The 26,051-nt window shown below is 31.4% G+C and overlaps 2 protein-coding genes across 2 annotated transcripts; both read left to right on the forward strand.

The window, feature by feature from the left end:
• The first annotated feature begins 1,750 nt into the window (after positions 1-1,750).
• LOC25502810 (ATP-dependent zinc metalloprotease FTSH 4, mitochondrial) lies at positions 1,751-6,568 on the forward strand. The gene is made up of 7 exons (XM_039829083.1): positions 1,751-2,004; positions 2,467-2,554; positions 2,812-3,089; positions 3,680-3,872; positions 3,985-4,109; positions 4,699-5,178; positions 5,461-6,568. The coding sequence occupies exons 1-7, from the start codon at positions 1,942-1,944 to the stop codon at positions 6,355-6,357; spliced, it is 2,124 nt and encodes a 707-aa protein (XP_039685017.1). The 5' UTR covers positions 1,751-1,941; the 3' UTR covers positions 6,358-6,568.
• A 9,226-nt stretch (positions 6,569-15,794) lies between these two features.
• On the forward strand, positions 15,795-18,629 carry LOC25502811 (protein NRT1/ PTR FAMILY 2.13). Its single transcript, XM_013590372.2, has 4 exons — positions 15,795-15,992; positions 16,181-16,398; positions 16,630-17,201; positions 17,618-18,629. The coding sequence occupies exons 1-4, from the start codon at positions 15,863-15,865 to the stop codon at positions 18,459-18,461; spliced, it is 1,764 nt and encodes a 587-aa protein (XP_013445826.1). The 5' UTR covers positions 15,795-15,862; the 3' UTR covers positions 18,462-18,629.
• Positions 18,630-26,051: the final 7,422 nt, after the last annotated feature.

Genomic DNA, 26,051 nt, shown 5'->3' on the forward strand with positions numbered 1-26,051 from the left:
TCCATCCATATAAGATCTTTTTGTGAAAATGAATTAAGAAAGTTGATATTTATATTAAGGAGAATGCTAACCATTTCATTGGATAAGGGGGTAAAAATAAAAATATAGCATTGGAAAATGGTGAAAAGTGATAAATTTAACTTTTTAAAAGTCAAAATATTGTTGAAACCAATGCAAACATGCTAATTTGACTTCCATACCTAAATTAATCATTAAGAGATTCCGGGGTTACATAGGTTTTATTTGGGGTGACACTGTGGAAGGGTGGCGTTATCATCATTTTAGTTGGGATGTTGTAGATATTTTGGAGGGTTGACTTTCTAATGTTTTGTTGCAAAAGATGTTAGCCATTACCACTCCTGATGATGGTGTGAATGATGAGGACACTCAAATGTGGCCTATTGGTAAACATGACCTTTTCTTTGTGACATCGGCGTATAACATGATGTGTAATTATACATATACAGATGATTATTATAGTTCGTGGAACAAGTCTCAATACTCGAGAGCGTGTGAGGTACTTTGTGCCACTGCTTAGGCACGAAAGGCTTTATGTACTAGTGATTGCTGGATATACCAGTGATTATGGCTTAGAAGTTAAAGTGGATAATATTGTTACTGTACTTTCAAATATGTGGAGCTCTTTAATCACATTAGATCGAGATTAATTGCTTAGTATAAATTAGATTTAATTGTACTTTTGGACCCCTATCTTTTCAAAAGTTGCGGTTATGGACCCCTAACTAATTTAAATACAAAACAGCCCCCTATGTTTTGATTCTTTGGCAGTTTTGGACCCCCAAGGCAAAAAAAAATTGACACGTGGCAACTCATTTAGGGTGCCACGTCAGCGTTGACCGAGTCAACAATGGACTGAGGGTCTAAAACTACCAAAGAATCAAAACATAGGGGACTGTTTTGTATTTAAATTAGTTAGGGGTCTATAACCGCAACTTTTGGAAAGATAGAGGTCCAAAAGTGCAATTAAATCTATAAATTATAGAAGAATGCTAAATAACGTCCTACGAGCATCAGTTAAGTATTCAAAACACAAGTTTTAATAGAAAAAGTGGTAAAATCATTACTTGATCAAAAATAACATATTATATTTTCAAGACAAAATTTCTATTTGTGATTTTTTTTTTAATCAATATCTTGGAAGCACTAATAATGGTGGGAGCTTCAGTGCACCGGGTTTCCCTTTTATGAGAGGTAACCTTGGCACAACTGGTAAAGTTGTTGTCATGTGACTGGAAGGTCACATGTTCAAGTCCTGGAAACAGCCTATTGTGTAAAAAATAGGGTATGGCTGCGTACAATACACCAATAATGGTGGGACCCCTTCCCGAACCCCGCATATGCGGGAGATTTAGTGCACCGGGTTGCCCTTTTTATCTTGGAAGCACCGGTCAACAAGACCCTAAATTATATTATAAAATTATAATATTTTAATATTATAAAATAATCATAAAAGCATCTTCTAACAATCACCTATGAATTAAATCTCATTTATTTATCCAGAAGTCCTAGCTCAACTGGCAAAATGCCAAAATTGTTAGGCCGGATGCCATGACCGGGGTTCGAACCCCGGTACCTCCACTTATGTGTGTGAGTTTATAATGGCTTTGCCATTTGTCTATCTACCAAAAAAAAAAAAATCTCATTTATTTATGCTTTAAAAAACGAAGAATAGGATGCCTAATTTTTAAATCATCAATAAAATAATGACAAATGGCAGAGCGAAAATGGTTAAAAAAGGAATATTGAGGTGGCAGGGAGAGAGGAAGAGTAGTGAGTTAGTTGATGGAGTCGTGGAGAGAAGTTAGTAGAATAAGTATGTAGTAGATACGTATTTCTCTCATTGAAGAATAAGCTTTGTTCAGTACTCACTCACTCACTCTAGTTAGAAATTGGTTATTTGCATCTTGTTTTACCAGTAGCATGGCTTGTTGGAGGCGATTCATAATGCACCTCCGTTATTCAACCCATCAATCTCCATGGCAGGTTAGTTATTATTATTACTCATTTCCTTTATACAATTTTCACTTACACATTGTTTCATCATCACATTCACTTGCGTCATTTTCTCAAATTATTAATCATGTCCACTTGTCAGTGTCGTGTCTGTCCGTGTATCACAGGATTGGTTAGAGACATACTAATGGATGCAATGCAACATTGGCGTATTTTCTATTGTCATTTACTAAAATGTTTTTTCGTTTTAACTTGTTAATATTGGTAAGAAATTGTGAGATTCTTGAAATAAATGTATTTGTGATGGAGAGATGATGAAATGCTAACTAGAGATGTAAAAATACGCACAATTGTTCACTTTAACAGTTCATTGTTTCCATGTTAACAAGTAAAATTATTTATAGAATATGTTTTCATTTGAAACAGTGATAAATTTGTTGTTTCTATTTATTATTATTGGAATGTCAAATTATCTGTTGGTTATTTTTGCAGATTGAAAGGCGTCAATCCGAATTTGGAAAGGTCAAAGATTTATTGACTACAAACTATTCATCTCGGAATAAGTTTGAAGGCTATTCAAGTATGGAAATTTATCCCCTTACCACATTTAGTTCATCTTATGTTTCAAAAATATACATTTTTGTTTTTGTTTCTCTTATTTGCAAACAATTTGTTTCTGAATTATTTCATTTTGCTCTTTAACTTCAAACTGCATTTCACTGTGGAATTCTATAAAGATATACTTTTTATGGAATTCTACATTTGTGTTTGAAGTACTTGGGAAACTATTATTGGCTTTAGATATTGCTTGCTGCACTTACTTTCAAATTTATGCAGGGAATAATAGGCTTTTCTTCTCCCAGTATAGATATAAAGGAAATCTGGCCATACCACAATGTGATTCATCCGAAGCTGCCGAGGAAGCCTCTTATGATCCTCAAGCCGTGATTAGAGCATTTGAAAGTCAGCCATCTCTCCATACAGATTCTTTCGCATTTTTTGAATATGTTAAAGCATTAGTAAACGTTGATAGGCTGGATGAAAGCGAATTTCTGAAGACTTTTCTAAGAGGTGACTATTTGGCTAGAATTGCTCATTTTCTCTTGACTGTGCATGTGATTGTTGTTTGCTCTGTTTGACCATTATTGTTTGACTAGGAAACTAGACATATACTTGAAGTGTTTATAATTTAATTAGAAAGTTGAAGGCACATATCTATTTGCATTGCATTTAGAATCTTAACTTGCTTAATGCACTTCACATTGTCTTCATTTTAATGATTTGAATATTAATATTTTGTTATCTTCTCTCATTTACTGCTAACATTTTAAAGATTTATATTTAAACAGAGTCATTTTAGCACAATTTTTTGGATAAAATAATGACATCAATGTTTTTTTTTTTTTTAAAATAGTAAACAAATTGGTGTATGAAATTTGATCATAATGGTTTGTTGGGGATTATGTAGTTTGATTAATATCTTAAACTTTTAATCATTTTGAACAAGAGAGGCATACTTTTATCTTTGTTGTAATGTTGCATAAAACTTGCATTTCATGGATGGGATAAATAAATGGTGGATGTACGAAATCCAAGATCTTATATATATCTATGTTGGATTGGAGTATGCAGAAGCAGAATTCAAAACTTGGAATAGCAATAGTGAACTTGCCGAAATTTGTTATTATTCTTCTTTTTCAATCAGCTCTTTAAACATTTCTTCCCTTGCATTTCAGGTATTTCTAACTCAGCGAGAGAGGAAGATAGCCTCGGAACTGAAAGTGCTCCTATTAGTATGGCCACTGAAATTTTTGGTAGAAATTTCATAGATCGAATGTGGGATACAATTCTGTTTGCTGGAGCACTCGTCCTCTTTTTGTATTTATTTATGCATGAAGGTATTATTGTGTCATCTTTAATTACAGATCGCTAAGTTTAATTCAATATTCAATCTGAATTTGATGGACACATTCTCTGTTTTGTTTTTCACCCTTTTTTCACCTATATTAGGACATGGTATGTCTAAAAAAATTCAGCCCACTGTGGAGACAAATGTTAAATTTAGCGATGTGAAAGGTGTGGATGAGGCAAAGGCCGAACTTGAAGAAATTGTTCATTTCCTAAAAGATCCCGAGGTTGACTTTTCTGGCATAAATCTATGGTCTCTCTTACATGCATTTCTCGCACTCGAGCATGAAATAGTTATTTGATTGACATGTGTACTGTGCTATTCCAATCTCGTTGATTACTTGTATGATGCTACAGGAAGCTTATTACTCTTTAGGCGTGGAGATGTTGAACCAAAGTTATCAAATAGTGATTATTCTTCTATTGATAAAAATGCCTTTTTAATACAAGCAGAAAATAGTATAAGTTGTTGAGTAGTCAGTTCTATTACTCTAGATGATAATTTCTAAACCAATTGTGTGCGCGCGCGTGGGTATGTGTGTATGTGTGTGCGTGGGGGTGTGTGTGTATCGAATTGGTTACTTGGGTACATTTATTTATTCTATCTACATGCTTTCGTCTGAGTCGCAATGCCATTTACTGTCTTAGAGAATTAGGGGGGCCTTTGGTTGGGAGTTGTGCAGACCCTTGAAGATATGCATATTGTAGTTGCTAGCACTCCTCCTATATTATATATACTTTTTCTATTACCACACTCTGGCATGTATTACTCTGTAGTCTGTACTAACTTTAGATAACTCTTTTCTCTTGTCACAGTACTTTAGTCGTCTTGGTGGCAAACTCCCTAAAGGTGTTTTGCTTTCTGGCCCGCCTGGCACTAGCAAAACAATGTTAGCAAGAGCTATTGCTGGAGAGGCTGATGTTCCTTTCTTCCAAATCAGTGGAAGTGAATTTGAAGAGATGCTAATGGGTGTTGGTGCACGAAGGGTGAGAGATCTTTTTGCCGCTGCAAAAAAGAAGTCACCTTGTATAATCTTTATTGATGAGATTGATTCAATTGGTGGAAAACGAGGTAATGATGAGAATAAAAAGAACATGAGGCAGACTTTAAATCAAATGCTCTTTGAGCTCGATGGATTCAAACAAAACGATGGCATAATTGTGATTGGTGCTACTAATCATCCCGAGTCACTAGATAATGCTTTGGTAAGACCAGGGCGATTTGATCGTCATGTTGTTGTTCCCAATCCAGATGTAGAAGGACGGCGACAGATATTGGAATCTCACATGTCAAAGGTATTCTTTTACTATTCTGGAAGAATGTATTTTATCTTGTATCTTGAGGTTGGATGGCTTAAGATATTTTTCAGGCACGTGTGCACTACTATATTGCTGCAAAGCATTCCGCAGTATAATTTCCTTGCCATGATACTTTTTTTATTATGTCAATTTTTATTCCGAGTTTTGTAATTTAATTGTGAATGTGCACAATTGTGAGATATATTAAGGTTGTAGAGCATGGCTAAGTAAATTTGTAATCTGTGTGTTTGTGTGTGTTTCTTTGGAAATACGATTCAGGTTCTGAAGGCAAATGATGTTGATGTAGAAATCATTGCTCGGCGTACACCTGGATTCTCCGGTGCTGAGCTTGCAAACTTGGTTAACACTGCCGTCCTGAGGGCAACAATGGATGGTGCTAAAGCCGTGAGCATGCATGATTTTGACTCTGCACGGGACAAGATTATAATGGGAAGTGAACGCAGATCAACAGTTATATCTGAGGAGTCAAGAAAGAATACTGCTTTCCATGAGGGTGGCCATGCCTTAGTGGCAATTCATACTGATGGTGCGCTTCCTGTTTACAAGGCAACTATAGTTCCTCGTGGGAATGCTCTTGGCATGGTTTCTCAACTGCCTGACAAGGATATGACCAGCTACTCCCGTAAACAGATGCTTGCCAATCTTGATGTTTGTATGGGAGGTCTGGTTGCTGAAGAGCTAGTTTTCGGAGAAAATGAACTTACTTCTGGTTCATCCTCAGATCTTTCAAAGGCAACTAACGTGGCCAGGCAAATGGTTACTGAATTTGGTATGAGTAACGAAGTTGGACGCGTCACTCACAATTACTATGATGATGGGAGGAGTATGAGCTCAGAAACTAGGCTGCTTATTGAGAAAGAAGTGAAGAAATTGCTTGACAGAGCTTACAAGAATGCAAAAACTATTATAACCACCCATGAAAAGGAGCTTCATGCGCTTGCAAATGCTCTTATGGAGCATGAGACACTTACAGGAAGTCAGATAAAGGAATTACTTGCAAAAGTCAAATCCCCGCAGCAACAGCCGCAATCATGTGTAGTCGAAGCTCAAGGAAATTCACAGTCCAATCCAGTAGTTGTTGCGGTTTCCGCAGCCGCTACTGCGGCTTCCGTTGCAGCTGTTAAGGCTCAAGGAGTTTCCCAAGTAGGATCTTAATGTGGAAGACTACCGACACATGCGGCGAAATAATCACTACCAGATTAATATGTGCAAATAGTAATTTATTTGGTGTTTTCGCAGTTGAACTTCAGTCGTGGAATTCATCTCATATTTAGGGTTAAGTTGATTCCATATTTTAGAGTTTAAACTTCAAATATCTTGTATGAGTTACCATTGAGTTGTTTTAATAACTATGTTGTTACTTTTATTTAGGATTTTCATTCGTTAAAACTGTAATCATACATTCTCTTCTCCAAAAAAATTCCTTACCTTTTCTATCCTTATTTTTCTCGTGTTTGAGAAGAGAAAATCTTCAAATTTTTTTAATTGAATAATATCAATTCTAAAAATGACAGACAAGCAACAATTTGTAGAGGAACACTTACATATGATTTTGGGCATGTTCATATAGTTTCTATGTTAATCACGAGAGAATTGGGCATGTTCACATCGATTGTGCACCCTTGTTTGTTTTACATGTTGAACACAATTTAGTTTTCGTGTCTTCCTTTTTGGAAAATGCAGAGTTTTTTCCAGCATGTGTTAAGTTCCAACTAATCTGTTTTAATCATGAATGTCGTCTTTCAAAGATGTCATATAAGGAAATAAATAAAGAAATGCATAATCAAATATTTTCTTTGTCTCATACTAAATGATCTAGTTGACTCCGACACTTATACCAATGCAAATGTTTTATCTTTGATATCTTCAATTCTCTACTAAAAAAATTATGAAAACTTGATATTTTAAAAATATTCATCATGACGAATCCAACAACATCTTACATGATATTATTTATCTTTGTAAATTAGTAGAAAAATATGATCAAAGTATGTTAAGTCAATAATTCCTATATTGAATTGCTTTTAAAAAATTATTTCTGACTCATAAGCCGTTGCTAATTTTTATTACGGAGCTGATGGTTTCTTTTGAACATGCTTCCTCTTGGTATTGGGAAAGTATTGGAGTGTCGAAACATTTTATAAATTATAGAGAGTCACGCTGATCGGAGTTCAGTTTGGTTAGAAACACTTCGGACAGATGTACATATGGATTTCTTTCATAATAGAGTTGGTTTGCCTAATTACGCTTCCTTATTATTGGAAATTCCAAAAAGAAATTTACTTAATTACAATGACAAAAATTTAAAAACAAAATAAGAAAATATATTTCGTAACAAATCAGAAAAGTATTATAGGAAAGTATCAATGTACTAGAGTAATAATTTAAAAAAGATATAAAGGTATTGAACATGTTCCCTCTTGGTATTGGGAAAGGATTGGAGTGTCGAAACATTGTATAAATTATAGAGAGTCACGCTGATCAGGGTTGAGTTTGGTGAGAAACGCTTCGGACAAATGTACATATGGATTTCTTTCATAATAGAGTTGGTTTGCCTAATTACGCTTCCTTATTATTGGAAATTCCAAAAAGAAATCCATCACAAAATAAAATTTACTTAATGACAATGACAAAAATTTAAAAACAAAATAAGAAAATATAATTCGTAACAAATTAGAAAAGTATTATAGGAAAGTATCAATGTACTAGAGTAATAATTTAAAAAAGATATAAAGGTATTGAACATGTTCCCTCCTGGTATTGGGAAAGGATTGGAGTGTCGAAACATTGTATAAATTATAGAGAGTCACGCTGATCAGGGTTCAGTTTGGTTAGAAACGCTTCAGACAGATGTACATATGGATTTCTTTCATAATAGAGTTGGTTTGCCTAATTACGCATCCTTATTATTGGAAATTCCAAAAAGAAATCCATCACAAAAGAAATTTACTTAATTAAAATGACAAAAATTTAAAAACAAAATAAGAAAATATATTTCGTAACAAATCAGAAAAGTATTATAGGAAAGTATCAATGTACTATAGTAATAATTTAAAAAAGATATAAAGGTATTGAACATGTTCCCTCCTGGTATTGGGAAAGGATTGGAGTGTCGAAACATTGTATAAATTATAGAGAGTCACGCTGATCAGGGTTCAGTTTGGTTAGAAACGCTTCAGACAGATGTACATATGGATTTCTTTCATAATAGAGTTGGTTTGCCTAATTACGCTTCCTTATTATTGGAAATTCCAAAAAGAAATCCATCACAAAAGAAATTTACTTAATTACAATGACAAAAATTTAAAAACAAAATAAGAAAATATATTTCGTAACAAATCAGAAAAGTATTATAGGAAAGTATCAATGTACTAGAGTAATAATTTAAAAAAGATATAAAGGTATTGAACATGTTCCCTCCTGGTATTGGGAAAGGATTGGAGTGTCGAAACATTGTATAAATTATAGAGAGTCACGCTGATCAGGGTTCAGTTTGGTTCGAAACGCTTCGGACAAATGTACATATGGATTTCTTTCATAATAGAGTTGGTTTGCCTAATTACGCTTCCTTATTATTGGAAATTCCAAAAAGAAATCCATCACAAAAGAAATTTACTTAATTACAATGACAAAAATTTAAAAACAAAATAAGAAAATATATTTCGTAACAAATCAGAAAAGTATTATAGGAAAGTATCAATGTACTAGAGTAATAATTTAAAAAAGATATAAAGGTATTGAACATGTTCCCTCTTGGTATTGGGAAAGGATTGGAGTTTCGAAACATTGTATAAATTATAGAGAGTCACGCTGATCAGGGTTCAGTTTGGTTAGAAACGCTTCGGACAAATGTACATATGGATTTCTTTCATAATAGAGTTGGTTTGCCTAATTACGCTTCCTTATTATTGGAAATTCCAAAAAGAAATCCATCACAAAAGAAATTTACTTAATTACAATGACAAAAATTTAAAAACAAAATAAGAAAATATATTTCGTAACAAATCAGAAAAGTATTATAGGAAAGTATCAATGTACTAGAGTAATAATTTAAAAAAGATATAAAGGTATTGAACATGTTCCCTCTTGGTATTGGGAAAGGATTGGATTGTCGAAACATTGTATAAATTATAGAGAGTCACGCTGATCAGGGTTCAGTTTGGTTAGAAACGCTTCGGACAAATGTACATATGGATTTCTTTCATAATAGAGTTGGTTTGCCTAATTACGCTTCCTTATTATTGGAAATTCCAAAAGGAAATCCATCACAAAAGAAATTTACTTAATTACAATGACAAAAATTTAAAAACAAAATAAGAAAATATATTTCGTAACAAATCAGAAAAGTATTATAGGAAAGTATCAATGTACTAGAGTAATAATTTAAAAAAGATATAAAGGTATTGAACATGTTCCCTCTTGGTATTGGGAAAGCATTGGAGTGTCGAAACATTGTATAAATTATAGAGAGTCTTGCCGATCAGGGTTCAGTTTGGTTAGAAACGCTTCAGACAAATGTACATATGGATTTATTTCATAATAGAGTTGGTTTGCCTAATTACGCTTCCTTATTATTGGAAATTCCAAAAAGAAATCCATCACAAAAGAAATTTACTTAATTACAATGACAAAAATTTAAAAACAAAATAAGAAAATATATTTCGTAACAAATCAGAAAAGTATTATAGGAAAGTATCAATGTACTAGAGTAATAATTTAAAAAAGATATAAAGGTATTGAACATGTACCCTCTTGGTATTTGGAAAGGATTGGAGTGTCGAAACATTGTATAAATTATAGAGAGTCACGCTGATCAGGGTTCAGTTTGGTTAGAAACGCTTCGGACAAATGTACATTTGGATTTCTTTCATAATAGAGTTGGTTTGCCTAATTACGCTTCCTTATTATTGGAAATTCCAAAAAGAAATCCATCACAAAAGAAATTTACTTAATTACAATGACAAAAATTTAAAAACAAAATAAGAAAATATATTTCGTAACAAATCAGAAAAGTATTATAGGAAAGTATCAATGTACTAGAGTAATAATTTAAAAAAGATATAAAGGTATTGAACATGTTCCCTCTTGGTATTGGGAAAGGATTGGAGTGTCGAAACATTGTATAAATTATAGAGAGTCACGCGGATCAGGGTTCAGTTTGGTTAGAAACGCTTCAGACAGATGTACATATGGATTTCTTTCATAATAGAGTTGGTTTGCCTAATTACGCTTCCTTATTATTGGAAATTCCAAAAAGAAATCCATCACAAAAGAAATTTACTTAATTACAATGACAAAAATTTAAAAACAAAATAAGAAAATATATTTCGTAACAAATCAGAAAAGTATTATAGGAAAGTATCAATGTACTAGAGTAATAATTTAAAAAAGATATAAAGGTATTGAACATGTTCCCTCTTGGTATTGGGAAAGGATTGGAGTGTCGAAACATTGTATAAATTATAGAGAGTCACGCGGATCAGGGTTCAGTTTGGTTAGAAACGCTTCAGACAGATGTACATATGGATTTCTTTCATAATAGAGTTGGTTTGCCTAATTACGCTTCCTTATTATTGGAAATTCCAAAAAGAAATCCATCACAAAAGAAATTTACTTAATTACAATGACAAAAATTTAAAAACAAAATAAGAAAATATATTTCGTAACAAATCAGAAAAGTATTATAGGAAAGTATCAATGTACTAGAGTAATAATTTAAAAAAGATATAAAGGTATTGAACATGTTCCCTCTTGGTATTGGGAAAGGATTGGAGTGTCGAAACATTGTATAAATTATAGAGAGTCACGCTAATCAGGGTTCAGTTTGGTTAGAAACGCTTCGGACAAATGTACATATCGATTTCTTTCATAATAGAGTTGGTTTGCCTAATTACGCTTCCTTATTATTGGAAATTCCAAAAAGAAATCCATCACAAAAGAAATTTACTTAATTACAATGACAAAAATTTAAAAACAAAATAAGAAAATATATTTCGTAACAAATCAGAAAAGTATTATAGGAAAGTATCAATGTACTAGAGTAATAATTTAAAAAAGATATAAAGGTATTGAACATGTTCCCTCTTGGTATTTGGAAAGGATTGGAGTGTCGAAACATTGTATAAATTATAGAGAGTCACGCTGATCAGGGTTCAGTTTGGTTAGAAACGCTTCGGACAAATGTACATTTGGATTTCTTTCATAATAGAGTTGGTTTGCCTAATTACGCTTCCTTATTATTGGAAATTCCAAAAAGAAATCCATCACAAAAGAAATTTACTTAATTACAATGACAAAAATTTAAAAAGAAAATAAGAAAATATATTTCGTAACAAATCAGAAAAGTATTATAGGAAAGTATCAATGTACAAGAGTAATAATTTAAAAAAGATATAAAGGTATTGAACATGTTCCCTCTTGGTATTGGGAAAGGATTGGAGTGTCGAAACATTGTATAAATTATAGAGAGTCACGCTGATCAAGGTTCAGTTTGGTTAGAAACGCTTCGGACAAATGTACATATGGATTTCTTTCATAATAGAGTTGGTTTGCCTAATTTCGCTTCCTTATTATTGGAAATTCCAAAAGGAAATCCATCACAAAAGAAATTTACTTAATTACAATGACAAAAATTTAAAAACAAAATAAGAAAATATATTTCGTAACAAATCAGAAAAGTATTATAGGAAAGTATCAATGTACTAGAGTAATAATTTAAAAAAGATATAAAGGTATTGAACATGTTCCCTCTTGGTATTGGGAAAGCATTGGAGTGTCGAAACATTGTATAAATTATAGAGAGTCTTGCCGATCAGGGTTCAGTTTGGTTAGAAACGCTTCAGACAAATGTACATATGGATTTCTTTCATAATAGAGTTGGTTTGCCTAATTACGCTTCCTTATTATTGGAAATTCCAAAAAGAAATCCATCACAAAAGAAATTTACTTAATTACAATGACAAAAATTTAAAAACAAAATAAGAAAATATATTTCGTAACAAATCAGAAAAGTATTATAGGAAAGTATCAATGTACTAGAGTAATAATTTAAAAAAGATATAAAGGTATTGAACATGTTCCCTCTTGGTATTTGGAAAGGATTGGAGTGTCGAAACATTGTATAAATTATAGAGAGTCACGCTGATCAGGGTTCAGTTTGGTTAGAAACGCTTCGGACAAATGTACATATGGATTTCTTTCATAATAGAGTTGGTTTGCCTAATTACGCTTCCTTATTATTGGAAATTCCAAAAAGAAATCCATCACAAAATAAAATTTACTTAATGACAATGACAAAAATTTAAAAACAAAATAAGAAAATATAATTCGTAACAAATCAGAAAAGTATTATAGGAAAGTATCAATGTACTAGAGTAATAATTTAAAAAAGATATAAAGGTATTGAACATGTTCCCTCCTGGTATTGGGAAAGGATTGGAGTGTCGAAACATTGTATAAATTATAGAGAGTCACGCTGATCAGGGTTCAGTTTGGTTAGAAACGCTTCGGACAAATGTACATATGGATTTCTTTCATAATAGAGTTGGTTTGCCTAATTACGCTTCCTTATTATTGGAAATTCCAAAAAGAAATCCATCACAAAAGAAATTTACTTAATTACAATGACAAAAATTTAAAAACAAAATAAGAAAATATATTTCGTAACAAATCAGAAAAGTATTATAGGAAAGTATCAATGTACTAGAGTAATAATTTAAAAAAGATATAAAGGTATTGAACATGTTCCCTCTTGGTATTTGGAAAGGATTGGAGTGTCGAAACATTGTATAAATTATAGAGAGTCACACTGACAGGGTTCAGTTTGGTTAGAAACGCTTCGGACAAACGTACATATGGATTTCTTTCATAATAGAGTTGGTTTGCCTAATTACGCTTCCTTATTATTGGAAATTCCAAAAGGAAATCCATCACAAAAGAAATTTACTTAATTACAATGACAAAAATTTAAAAACAAAATAAGAAAATATATTTCGTAACAAATCAGAAAAGTATTATAGGAAAGTACCAATGTACTAGAGTAATAATTTAAAAAAGATATAAAGGTATTGAACATGTTCCCTCTTGGTATTGGGAAAGCATTGGAGTGTCGAAACATTGTATAAATTATAGAGAGTCACGCCGATCAGGGTTCAGTTTGGTTAGAAACGCTTCAGACAAATGTACATATGGATTTCTTTCATAATAGAGTTGGTTTGCCTAATTACGCTTCCTTATTATTGGAAATTCCAAAAAGAAATCCATCACAAAAGAAATTTACTTAATTACAATGACAAAAATTTAAAAACAAAATAAGAAAATATATTTCGTAACAAATCAGAAAAGTATTATAGGAAAGTATCAATGTACTAGAGTAATAATTTAAAAAAGATATAAAGGTATTGAACATGTTCCCTCTTGGTATTTGGAAAGGATTGGAGTGTCGAAACATTGTATAAATTATAGAGAGTCACGCTGATCAGGGTTCAGTTTGGTTAGAAACGCTTCGGACAAATGTACATTTGGATTTCTTTCATAATAGAGTTGGTTTGCCTAATTACGCTTCCTTATTATTGGAAATTCCAAAAAGAAATCCATCACAAAAGAAATTTACTTAATTACAATGACAAAAATTTAAAAACAAAATAAGAAAATATATTTCGTAACAAATCAGAAAAGTATTATAGGAAAGTATCAATGTACTAGAGTAATAATTTAAAAAAGATATAAAGGTATTGAACATGTTCCCTCTTGATATTGGGAAAGGATTGGAGTGTCGAAACATTGTATAAATTATAGAGAGTCACGCTGATCAGGGTTCAGTTTGGTTAGAAACGCTTCGGACAAATGTACATATGGATTTCTTTCATAATAGAGTTGGTTTGCCTAATTACGCTTCCTTATTATTGGAAATTCCAAAAGGAAATCCATCACAAAAGAAATTTACTTAATTACAATGACAAAAATTTAAAAACAAAATAAGAAAATATATTTCGTAACAAATCAGAAAAGTATTATAGGAAAGTACCAATGTACTAGAGTAATAATTTAAAAAAGAGATAAAGGTATTGAACATGTTCCCTCTTGGTATTGGGAAAGCATTGGAGTGTCGAAACATTGTATAAATTATAGAGAGTCACGCCGATCAGGGTTCAGTTTGGTTAGAAACGCTTCAGACAGATGTACATATGAATTTCTTTCATAATAGAGTTAGTTTGCCTAATTACGCTTCCTTATTATTGGAAATTCCAAAAAGAAATCCATCACAAAAGAAATTTACTTAATTACAATGACGAAAATTTAAAAACAAAATAAGAAAATATATTTCGTAGCAATACCAGAAAAGTATTATTGAAAAGTATCAATGTACTAGAGTAATAATTTAAAAAAGATATAAAGGTATTGAACATGTTCCCTCTTGGTATTGGGAAAGTATTGGAGTGTCGAAACATTGTATAAATTATAGAGAGTCACGCTGATCAGGGTTCAGTTTGGTTAGAAACGCTTCGGACAGATGTATATATGGATATCTTTCATAATAGAGTTGGTTTGCCTAATTATGCTCCCTTATTATTGGAAATTCTAAAAAGAAATCCATCACGAAAGAAATTTACTTAATTACAATGACGAAAATTTAAAAACAAAATAAGAAAATATATTTTGTAACAATATCAGAAAAGGATTATTGGAAAGTATCAATGTACTAGAGTAATAATTTAAAAAAGATATAAAGGTATTAAATCAATTAAGTAGAAAATATCAAACAAACATTATATGATTGATCATTCCTCAAAAAAAATTATATGATTGATTAATTATTATTGTTTTTTTCAATGTTTTTTTTTTTGTCATCTTCTTCTTTTTTTGTTCGATTTGGGAGGATTGATATTTATGCTGATCCTCCTCCACTGTTTTTTTTTTCTTCCGATTATTCAATTGTCAAAATGCCTAAAATGTAATTTATTATACTAAAAAGTTCTTTGATTGTTACAAAATTATGTTATTTTAATATTTTGTAATTTTTCGTTTATTTCAATGAAATACTAATTTTAATATATTAGTTGTTCTTTCAAAAATATTATTAGTTGTTCTTATCATATCCAACTTTTCCTTAACTAAATAAAGTGTTAACACGGTAGGGACGAAGCTTTTTCGTTTTTTCGTAATAATGGTAGGGACTAAGTTCTTCTAATTTAATTAGTTAAGGAAAAATAAAATTCTCTCGATTTTTTTCTAGATCTAAAATAAATTTTTCAGTCAATATTTTAAAATATATAAGTATTGATGAAAAAATGAATATTGTAGAGGATAAGTAAGAGAGTCTAAAGACAGATATTTTATTTTTACAAAATAGTTAGAGACTGATAATGTATTATTATTATTATTATTATTATATACATTTAAAATTTATTTTTTAAAAAAATTCTAAAATATTTAGAGACATTTAAAGAAAACTTTATATTTTTGATTCACTACTTTTTGACCCAAATCCTTTTTCACACGTGGACAGATAAATCCCATGACCAAAAAAAGCATTAAACTTCAAATCGTTTGGCTATATATATCTTGCTTATGTAACATCATTGATCAACCACCTTCACAATTATTCACAAGCTTACAAATTCTACCGAAAACATCCTTGAGTCTAAAACAAGAAAAAACAATGAGTAGAGAGTGTTCAATTCCATCGCTGAAGAAAAATTTGCTAGATGATGAAGAAAATCTTCTTGTTGAATCAAATCCAAAGATTCACCAAAGGAAGCCTGCATGGAAGGCCATGCCTTATATTTTAGGTTTGATTTTGAATATGTTATATGATATTTTTAATTTCACACCTATTAACTTATCTGTTTTTTTTTTTTTTTTTTTTTTTTTTTTTGAAGTAGGGAATTCAGGGTCCGAACCCACACCCCATTATATCAATCAAATACGTGTTCATATTATTACTATCTATCTAATAAACATATTCAATGATGTGCAGGAAATGACACAGTTGAGAGATTGGCAACTTATGGAATGCAAACAAACTTTGTTGTGTATTTGATGAAAGTGTATAACATGGATCAAGTTCTTGCTGCAAATATTATGAATACTTGGATGGCTGTCTCCAATGTTGTTCCTCTCATTGGTGCCTTTGTTGCTGATTCCTACTTGGGAAAATTTCTTACAATTGCTATCTCTTCCTTTGCTAGTCTTGTGGTATGTTTTCATTACATCTTGGGTTGATTATATTATAAGATTTAGCATTTTATAATCAATAACTCTCTTGAAAAGATAAATTAATAATCTCAATTCTCAACTATTGATCAGAAAATGCACTCCTGATATTTTAACCTATCTTTCAAATCTGAATTAATCATAATTCAATTCTGAATATTAAACAATTTCGATTATTATTTATAATTTTTTTTTCTTTCTAAAATTGATTAGGGTTTGGTGATACTGATGCTAACAGCATGGGTGCCAGATTTTCATCCAGCACCATGCTCAATTGACCTGCAACAACTTGGTGTGTGTAATGGCTACACAAATTTCCATCTATGGTTCTTAATTTTTGGTCTATTCTGGTTATCAATTGGCACTGGTGGAATTAGACCTTGCAGTATTCCATTCGCAGTCGACCAATTTGATTTGACAACTTCTGAAGGAAGACATGGAAGTAGCAGCTTCTATAGTTTGTACTACACAACACAGACAATAGTCATGTTGATAAACCAAACTCTTTTGGTTTATATTGAGGATTCTGTTAGTTGGACACTTGGTTATGGATTGTTCACTTTGTTTATGTTGATTGCAATCATAGTTTTCTTTGCTGGTACTAGGGTTTATTCTTATGTTCAGCCTGAAGGAAGTATATTATCAAGCATTGCTCAAGTGTTGGTTGCAGCTAGACACAAAAAACACCATCATCTGCCGGATTTTGAGGACACACAAGAAGCGTTTTATGATCCACCTTTCATGAATGATTCAGAAGGAAAACTTCCTCTTACAAAAGAATTTAGGTAAAGTATCATCTCTATTTAAAAACTAAATATAAAAAAGTAATTACGGCCAACCTTACACTAGGAAACACTCGTTGCATTATAGACGGTGTTTTCAGAAGTGGACCGGTCAATTCAACCAGTTGAACCAAGGACCGGGAAATCTCTCCGTTGATTCAACTGTAGTCGGTTCTCAATATTTTAGTACCGAATCGAACCGTCAATGATTCAAGCAGATTTTTTTACTTCCAATAAACATATTTCTTTTTTGTATAATCTTATTATCTAATTATTATATTTAAAAGACTAGTAGTAAGATATTTCTAAAATAATGTTCATGAAGTGCTCACATTTTTAATCATTTTAAAGTTTATATGTTTCCTTAACCTTACAACAAATCATTTCAATGGTTGATTTTTTTTTCTTGTTTATTATAGGTGCTTAAATAAAGCTGCTCTTGTGATTGAGGAGAATGAATTGAACAATGATGGAACAAGCAAAAATCCATGGAGACTATGTAGCATCCAACAAATTGAAGAATTAAAGTGCATGCTTAAAATAATGCCAATATGGGTAACAAGCATCATAGTCAACATTCCAATAGGACAACTAACAATATTTTCAATATCACAAGCCTTAAAAATGGACAGAAACATAGGACTCTTCAATTTTAATTTTGAGATACATGCTGGCTCAGTAACAGTAATATCATTAATAGCAATAGGTATATTCCTACCATTCTATGATCAAGTAATTTCACCTTTACTAGAGAAAATCACAAAACAAGAACAAGGACTCACATCTCTTCAAAGAATTGGACTTGGACATGGTGCTGCAATTCTAGCAGTAGTAGTTGCAGGATTGGTTGAGAAAACGAGACGAGATTTAGCGATTTCAATGGGAGATTCTAACGGTGTTGCGCCTATGTCGGTAATGTGGCTAGCTCCTCAATTCTTGCTTATAGCATTTTGTCATATTTTTGGAACAGTTGGACACACTGAGTTTTTCAACAAAGAATCACCTGAAAGCATGAGAAGTATAAGCAATTCTTTGCTATGTCTTAATCTTTCAGTTGGTAGTAACCTTAGCACATTTATTGTGAACATTGTGCATTCTTATACAGGGAAACAAGGTGAAGCAGATTGGCTTGATAGTGATATTAATAAGGGAAGATTGGAATACTTTTATTTCATCATTGCTGGATTGGCAGTGTTAAATTTATGCTATTTCATATTTTGTGCTCGTAGATATCATTACAAGTCTACTTCATTGAAAGGATGAAAGTGATTAAAAATAGCATACAATAGTGGATAAGTTGAATATACATTTTCAATAAAACTTTCCTTGTAATACAATATACATAGATAAAATTCAGAGTATTTGATGTTCAATGTCTGTTTTCTACCAATTATAGCTATATGTACTCCCTCAGTCCTTTTTTTTTATAAGATCATGTAATAAAAATCAGGGTAATAAAAAAAATTGTTGAATTAATAAATTGGTCTCAAAAGTGTATGACTATTATTAAATTGTCTTTTCTTAATTTAGTTATTTGTAGTTTTTCTAAGCAAGTTATTTGTCCCTTAGTACTACTTCAAAATACATGATGATTTTACTAAATTAACCTCATTTGCTATTGGTGTGATGCATTGGAAGTAATGTGTTAAAACCCTAAACCCTTAAAGCGATAAAACACATAAATAATACAATCATACAAAGGATTTAGATGCTACTTCTTCTATAAATTCAAACATGCATGATTAATTTTCAAAACATCACAGCAGAATAATATCATAACATCTCATTAACAGATAATAAAAATCTACAAAGTAGCCATGACATGTATCTCATAATACATCACCAAAATAAATCTCCAATCTGAATATACTAAATGATAAATCTCATAAAGACATAAAACATAAATAACGACAGACATACATCCTAATCAGCACCCGACACATTAAGACTCCAAAGCAAAGGAAGGAGGTAGCTCCAAAGCTAGCCTCAAGCATACTCACAAGCAAAGCAACTAATCATGCACGTTGTCTACCCATCCATATGAATAAGGTAAGCGGTCAACCAAACGACCACTTGGAATTAGATAACATTCAACAATTAAAGTATAATCAAATGAAAGTAAAATGACATATTTAATTTCAAATGATTAATAAAACCCATATCAACATAAACCATCAAGTATACAAGCACAATCAAGAAATGCATACAATTCACCTTTTTCGAGTATTCACAACAATCACCAAGTTCCGTCGATGCACGTATACACCAATTCACATATCAAAGTATGACACGACTCACCAATTAACAAGTGCATGTAATGTTCTAGACTCTTCTAGATGCATGTGGTACCAATAGGATTTGAAAGATGATTTTACCATTAATGAATCCACCAACATAATAAACATCACCAATTATGTTCTGCAGAAACTAAGTATTAAATATCACTAATTACATTCTTCAAATCACCTCAAAATGACTATGAATGCATGGACTTCAAGTAAGGACTCGATAATGCATAACTCACCAACATATATATTAACATAATAATAATCACCAATTATGTTTTCACCAACATTTACATTATCAAATACTTACATCCATACAATCAATAAGTAACAATTCAACAAGTCATCATCAAGTTAAAATCACCAAAGGAATCATCATCATCAACAACATTTAACACCTGTAAAAAACGATAAAGTTTCACAATATCATTTTACGTAAAAGACGAACAATTATCCACATTAAAACATTCACCATATTAAACAGTCATTCATCATTGATTCATTCTTATCCTATCATATTACCATGAAGGTACAACCATTTACAAGTTATCCAGTCTAAAAATCTCTTTTTGACAAAGTTCATCTATTTTCACAAAAACTAGCATTTTATGAATAATTCACCGAAAGCAAAGCATTCATGTTCAAACACCTCAACAAAGCATATACACTCATCACATATTATCACAGTAGCATATACATATCCACATCATAAGCCAATTCCGATTAATTCCAAAATTCACCTAAGTTCGTCTCATTTTACCGTTTTCCCAAAGAATTCCATTTTCAAAACAAAACTAAGTTTAAAGCTCACACACACCTTTCAAAACCATTTTATAATCATTGTTACATAAAACAAACCATAATCCTATCAATTTCCTTGAGAAAAATGATTTTTGGAAAATTATGCATTCTTGAAAATTATGTGTTCGATTCACAAAACCAAACTTAATCCAATTCATTTGATATTTCCAAAGGTTTAGAAAGTATAACAACAGTTAAATACATCAAACGAATCATTTCGAAAAGTCCAAATCAACCCCCAAGTACCTGAAACACCCAAAACATGGGGTGCTGAACTGTGCAACTCGCTGCATCGTGCCATTAGCTCGCCTAGCGAGTTACACCAGAACAGTGAACACAGTTTTTAGGTTACCTCTCGGGAACCCATCCAATTTCACTCCAAAAACCCCGATTTTGATCCTCTTTGACCCAAATTTGTCCCTCAAACTTGTTTATTAGTTAACATACATCCAAAGGCAATCAAAAAAGCTACAAACACATAATCACAACCTCAATTCACATCAAAATCATCATCTAGTTCATTTTTCACCAAAAGTTTATATTTTCTCATTTTTATTCAAACTTCACAAACAACCACACCACTTCAAACCCCCAACAACATACAAACATATATAATCATTTATGAAGTGAATTTAAACATGTTCCAACAATAATCACTCATCATTTAAGGGTTTACACTTAATTAAGCAAAAATCACCAAAACAACTTATCACCAATAACAACTATGAATTTAAGCACATTAACATATCAATTCCAAGAAGTTTAACATACCCATAATCACACACAAATTAAGAGCACAAAAATCACAAAAAGTCATAATTCACAATAATCATTTATGATCCATAACTGAAAAGATGAAATTATAGCTTAATTGATGAAAAGAACATATCCCCCTTCCCTTTAGGTCTTGAATCCACTAGCTTAAACTTCAATCTCCCCTCTAGCTCTTAAACCCCAAGCTTTCTCTAGCTTCCTCTTCTTTCCTCTTCTCAAAGTTTGTGAAATGAAATAATGATTTGTTTAACCTAGTTTTCTGATAAGAGTTAAGTATATATACCATCTTCTAATTGGGAGGTTTCTAATTGTCATAATAGCCTTAACATCCTTAATAACTAATTCTCACAAGTTACTATTCACTTAATCCGTTAAAATAGCGAATAATTATGATCTCTGTATAATTACAAAAACTCACTAGTAACTAAGTAAAAATAATCATTCTTACTAAAACGTCAAAAATAACCTTCTTATTAAAAATGAAAAATTGACCCTTACTCGTCAAATAACCAAAATATCCCTTAGATAATAAATGACTAAAATACCCGTCCTCAAAAATCCACTAATCCCGAATCAAATACACACAGAGACAAATAAATACATAACACATAAACACATAATAAATAATTAAAATAATTCTATCGAAAAACGGGTTGTTACATAGTGTACACTCAATTAATTATAGGGTACAATTGTCAGTAAAATAATGATTCTACATTGAAAAATGTAAGTGACATTCATTTTAAACAAAATTTAGCTAAAAGACATTCATTTTTAAATTCAGGGAGTATTTTTTTTTTTTCTTTAAGAAAACAGAGGGAGTATTTTTTTTAGAGAAAACTTAGGTACAATTCTTTTGATGCTTTTTGTAAATTCACAATGATTTCCTCAAATTCATAATTTTCTTAAAGTTTGTTATATAAAAAAAAATAGGCTTAAATATGTAAATCGTCCCTGTAATTTGGCGTGTTTTTGGTTTTCGTCCTTGTATCTTTTTTTGTTTTAAAACAATCCCTGTAAATTAATAACTTTTTGATTTTCGTCCCTCCCGTCAACTTCCGTTACAAAAACGCACATGTGGCAAACGGAGGATGACGTGGCAGTGCCTGACGTGGCAAACTTATTGATGAGTCACACAGTGAGAGGGACCAAAACCAAAAAACGAAATTTGTAGAGGGACCAAAGCCAAAAAAACAAAATTCGTAAAGGGACCAAAACCAAAAAGCGAGAAAAAATAGCTTTCTTCATCTTCTTCCTTTCACCTCTTTAACATCTTCATCATTGTCTTCATAAATTCATCAAAAAACCCAGGAAAAAAATACTCAGAAAAGAGATTAAAAAAAAACTCAAAATCATCATCTCACTCTCAATAGACAACTTCTCACAAACCCAAACAAAATTCCCATTGACAATGGTCAGATTGACATCTCAACACTAAAATCCACAATGTTCATAGTCCCAACTAAACTTTTATTGATAATATCGAAATCAAATTATAACAACAAAATCCTCATTGTGAATGCTCGAATTCCCAATATTGAAAAAATTCACAAAATTCTCAAATTGAAAAACCTAAAGAATGATTTTTTTTCATTACCAACTCTCGTCTCATCATTGATCTCGCATCTCTGCTGTTTCTTGGTCACTCCAAATGCTTTCTTCGTCAATTCTTTGAACTCTAATATCATCATTTTTGTTTCGAACATTTGGGTCGTGTTCTTTATTTCCGATTGATTTGGAAGATTGTTGTGTGAAATTGGATTGAAAGAGAAAGGTTCAAGTTTGATATGAATATTCTTTTCATTTGAAGTTCTAGAGGGATAATAAATAGAATTGAAAAATATGTTGGAATGTTGAATTGAGATAAGTTTTATTTTAAAGTGTGTGAAATTAGATTGCACGTTGAACAGTGGGTATATTGGTTTAATTTGATTTTGTTGTTTGTGAGAAGAAATAAAAGAGAAGTTATAATTGAATGTGTTGGATTGAGTTTGTTGTTGTTTTGAGTTGATGGATTTTTGGATTTTGAAGTGATGAATTTCTGTGTTTGGTTGATGATGATGATGAAGTTTATGAAGACAATGATATATAGTAATAAAGAAGAAGATGTGGAAAAAAGATGAAGAAATGTAATTAAATTTGAATTTTTGGTCTCCTCGTTTTTTGGTTTTGGTCCCTCTACAAATTTCGTTTTTTGGTTTTGGTCCTGGAAATAGTCAAGTTCATCTACAAATTTCGTTTTTTGGTTTTGGTTTTGGTCCCTTCACGAATTTTGTTTTTTTGGCTTTGGTCCTTCGACAAATTTCGTTTTTTGATTTTGGTCCCTCTCACTATGTGACTCATCAATAAGTTTTCCACGTCAGCATCGTCTGCCACGTCAGGCACTACCACGTCATCGTCCGTTTGCCACATGTGCGTTTTTGTAACGGAAGTTGACGGGAGGGACGAAAATCAAAAAGTTATTAACTTATAGGGATTGTTTTAAAACAAAAAAAGATACAGGGACGAAAACAAAAAACACGCCAAATTACAGAGACGATTTACATATTTAAGCCAAAAAAATATGTATTTTTAGTTAAGAACCGTACGTATTCAAAATTACTTTTATCGAGGCTTAATTTTACATGAGGATATTTTAATTCTTCATGCAACCCCACATGTATTTCAGTCGGTACCATTAAGCCACACCTTTTTAGGGAATTAAAGAATAACAACGGGAGCCTTCACCCTCAATAATCAACTTCAAATGCAATTCACTAAATTATTATTTTGGAGTATACAAAATGTTCTTCGACCTCTTAATTATTTGAGTAAATAAGTTATTGGGATGCTTGAATGTCAAAACAATCATAACCAGCCCAAAAATATGACAGTTTTTTTTTCTTCAGGGCGACAATGTTTAATCATCCACATAATATCAATTTAAATCATATTTAGGACCTTAAATTTCCAACTTTGGAAACCCACTTGGGTTGGCATGATATGGTGTTGCTTTGAGACTTTAAAGTATACTCTTTTTTAATGTCTAAAATTTAATTCTCTGATATCAATTTGAATGAATTAGTTTATCTTCTATAAAGAAAAATCTTTATAACAATAATAAAACGCATCAACATAGAAAAAAGTCAACAACAACACTACTAGTACTACAACAACAACGTACTTCAAGAAGGTTTAATTTAAAGAGTCTCAAACAAGCAAAGTTTAACCATTTTCATAGACATACTTAATTTCATAAAATTATTCACATGCAAAGAGAGAAAGATATAAGACTCATTTTTCTCAAACATCTAGCTATGAAAAAATTATACTCCCTCTGTTCTAGTTTAAATGAGTTAGTTGATTTTTTCATACAAATTAAGAAAAGTGTATAAATGAAATATACAGAAAATTAGTTTTAAGAATCTTTGTCATGTATTGGTGCATTCTTCTTTATCATAAATGTAAAGTAGAATATAAGGTTAATTAAGTTTTTAGTCCCTACAAAATAAAATCACACTTTTTTAGTCCCTGTGACATTTTCCTTAAGCATTTTAGGGACCAAAACTGTTGATGGAAATTTTTGACAGGGACTAAAAGTGCTGATGGAAAATTTTATAGGGACTAATTGTTAAGAATCTAAAAATGGAATTAAATCATAAATTATGTCTTGAAATGATAAGATTTTAAATTTCTATAATATCGAATGCACAATTTCCAACAAAATGTTTCTATCTTTGGTTTCTTAACTTATGCTTTGAGGGCAGAAGTTAACATTTCCTAAAAAATAATTAATGTTGTATTGAAAACTGAAATGGGTCAAGATTCCTATGACAATATTTTTTTAGAAATGACTCAGTTATTATAAAACGGATGGAGTATGTTTAATTGCACTTTACGTCCCCCTGTTTTACTCAGCTCATAGAATGGTCTCCCATTGTTAAAATCAAACATTCTTGCCCCTCTATTTATAATTTTTTACACTTCTGCTCTTACCCTTATTTGGTCTCCAAAAATGCTGATGTGTTTAGTTTTTAATAATGTGTCCAAAAAAGCACTTAGGTGTGGCTTTTTATAGATGAAACATGACATTAACATGTCAACAAATCAATTATTTCATTAATTGATAAACCATTTAAAACATTTTAGAAATAAAAAAAGGATATTCTCTATAATAAACCTTAATTCCAAACTAAAATTCAATTCCTTCCATCTTCTTATTCTTCCAACCTCATTCCAATTTCAACTCCATCTATTGGTTCAATATAAGTAATCGTGTTTTCCTTCACCGTCAATTTTGTCTCTTCTTCTTATTCCTTTGAATATGTTAGAGTCTTACAATGCCCCCACCCCCCATCAATTTGGTGGCACCCTACTTGGACCCCTTCCCTCGTTGTATCTCACCTCCGGTGAAAAAGATTGTCGGACAGTTGCCCACAGCAGAACCGAGGGCCGCCGCCTCTCTCTCTCGCTCCATTTTGACCAAAAACTGAAATGTTTCTATTCAACTTTTTTAAAGTCAAATACTACTTATTTAAAAAAAAAAGTCAAATAATACTGTTGTTTTCAATACAAAATGTCAACACTCTTCGGTCATTATTATAAACAAAAATCTACATTTTAGATTCATTTAATTAATGATTATATGATCTTTATTATAAACCATATACATCATTTAATAAATAAATCTAAAAATAATGATTTTTTGTTATAATAATGACAAGAGAGTATACTTTTAAAAAAGGAAGAAACTCTTAATCCTTAAATAAGAGACCTTGCCAACCTGTGGTCCGTGGTCCATAAAATACTACTGGAGCTTAGTTAATTTTGCATACTGCTACGGACTTAATTTCACATTTAATGTCAATATTCTTTTGTCAAACATTTAATGTCATTATTATCCTTAAATGTATAAAAATATGTTCCCTCAGAAAAATGTACAAAAATATGTTTTTTTTTTTATAAATGAGTATGAGGGAGTATATGTGTATAACGTCTCTCATTTTTCATTTTT

The sequence above is a fragment of the Medicago truncatula genome, chromosome 8 (assembly GCF_003473485.1).
Source record: "Medicago truncatula cultivar Jemalong A17 chromosome 8, MtrunA17r5.0-ANR, whole genome shotgun sequence".
Classification (NCBI taxonomy): Eukaryota; Viridiplantae; Streptophyta; class Magnoliopsida; order Fabales; family Fabaceae; genus Medicago; species Medicago truncatula.

Bases quoted from the DNA above. Each gene is read 5' to 3' on its own strand.
- LOC25502811 (XM_013590372.2), top strand. From the start codon at position 15,863: ATGAGTAGAGAGTGTTCAATTCCATCGCTGAAGAAAAATTTGCTAGAT. The intron at 15,993-16,180 runs GTTTGATTTTGA...AATGATGTGCAG, and splicing joins GGCCATGCCTTATATTTTAG to GAAATGACACAGTTGAGAGA. The intron at 16,399-16,629 runs GTATGTTTTCAT...AAAATTGATTAG, and splicing joins CTTCCTTTGCTAGTCTTGTG to GGTTTGGTGATACTGATGCT.
- LOC25502810 (XM_039829083.1), top strand. From the start codon at position 1,942: ATGGCTTGTTGGAGGCGATTCATAATGCACCTCCGTTATTCAACCCAT. The intron at 2,005-2,466 runs GTTAGTTATTAT...TTATTTTTGCAG, and splicing joins CCCATCAATCTCCATGGCAG to ATTGAAAGGCGTCAATCCGA. The intron at 5,179-5,460 runs GTATTCTTTTAC...AATACGATTCAG, and splicing joins TGGAATCTCACATGTCAAAG to GTTCTGAAGGCAAATGATGT.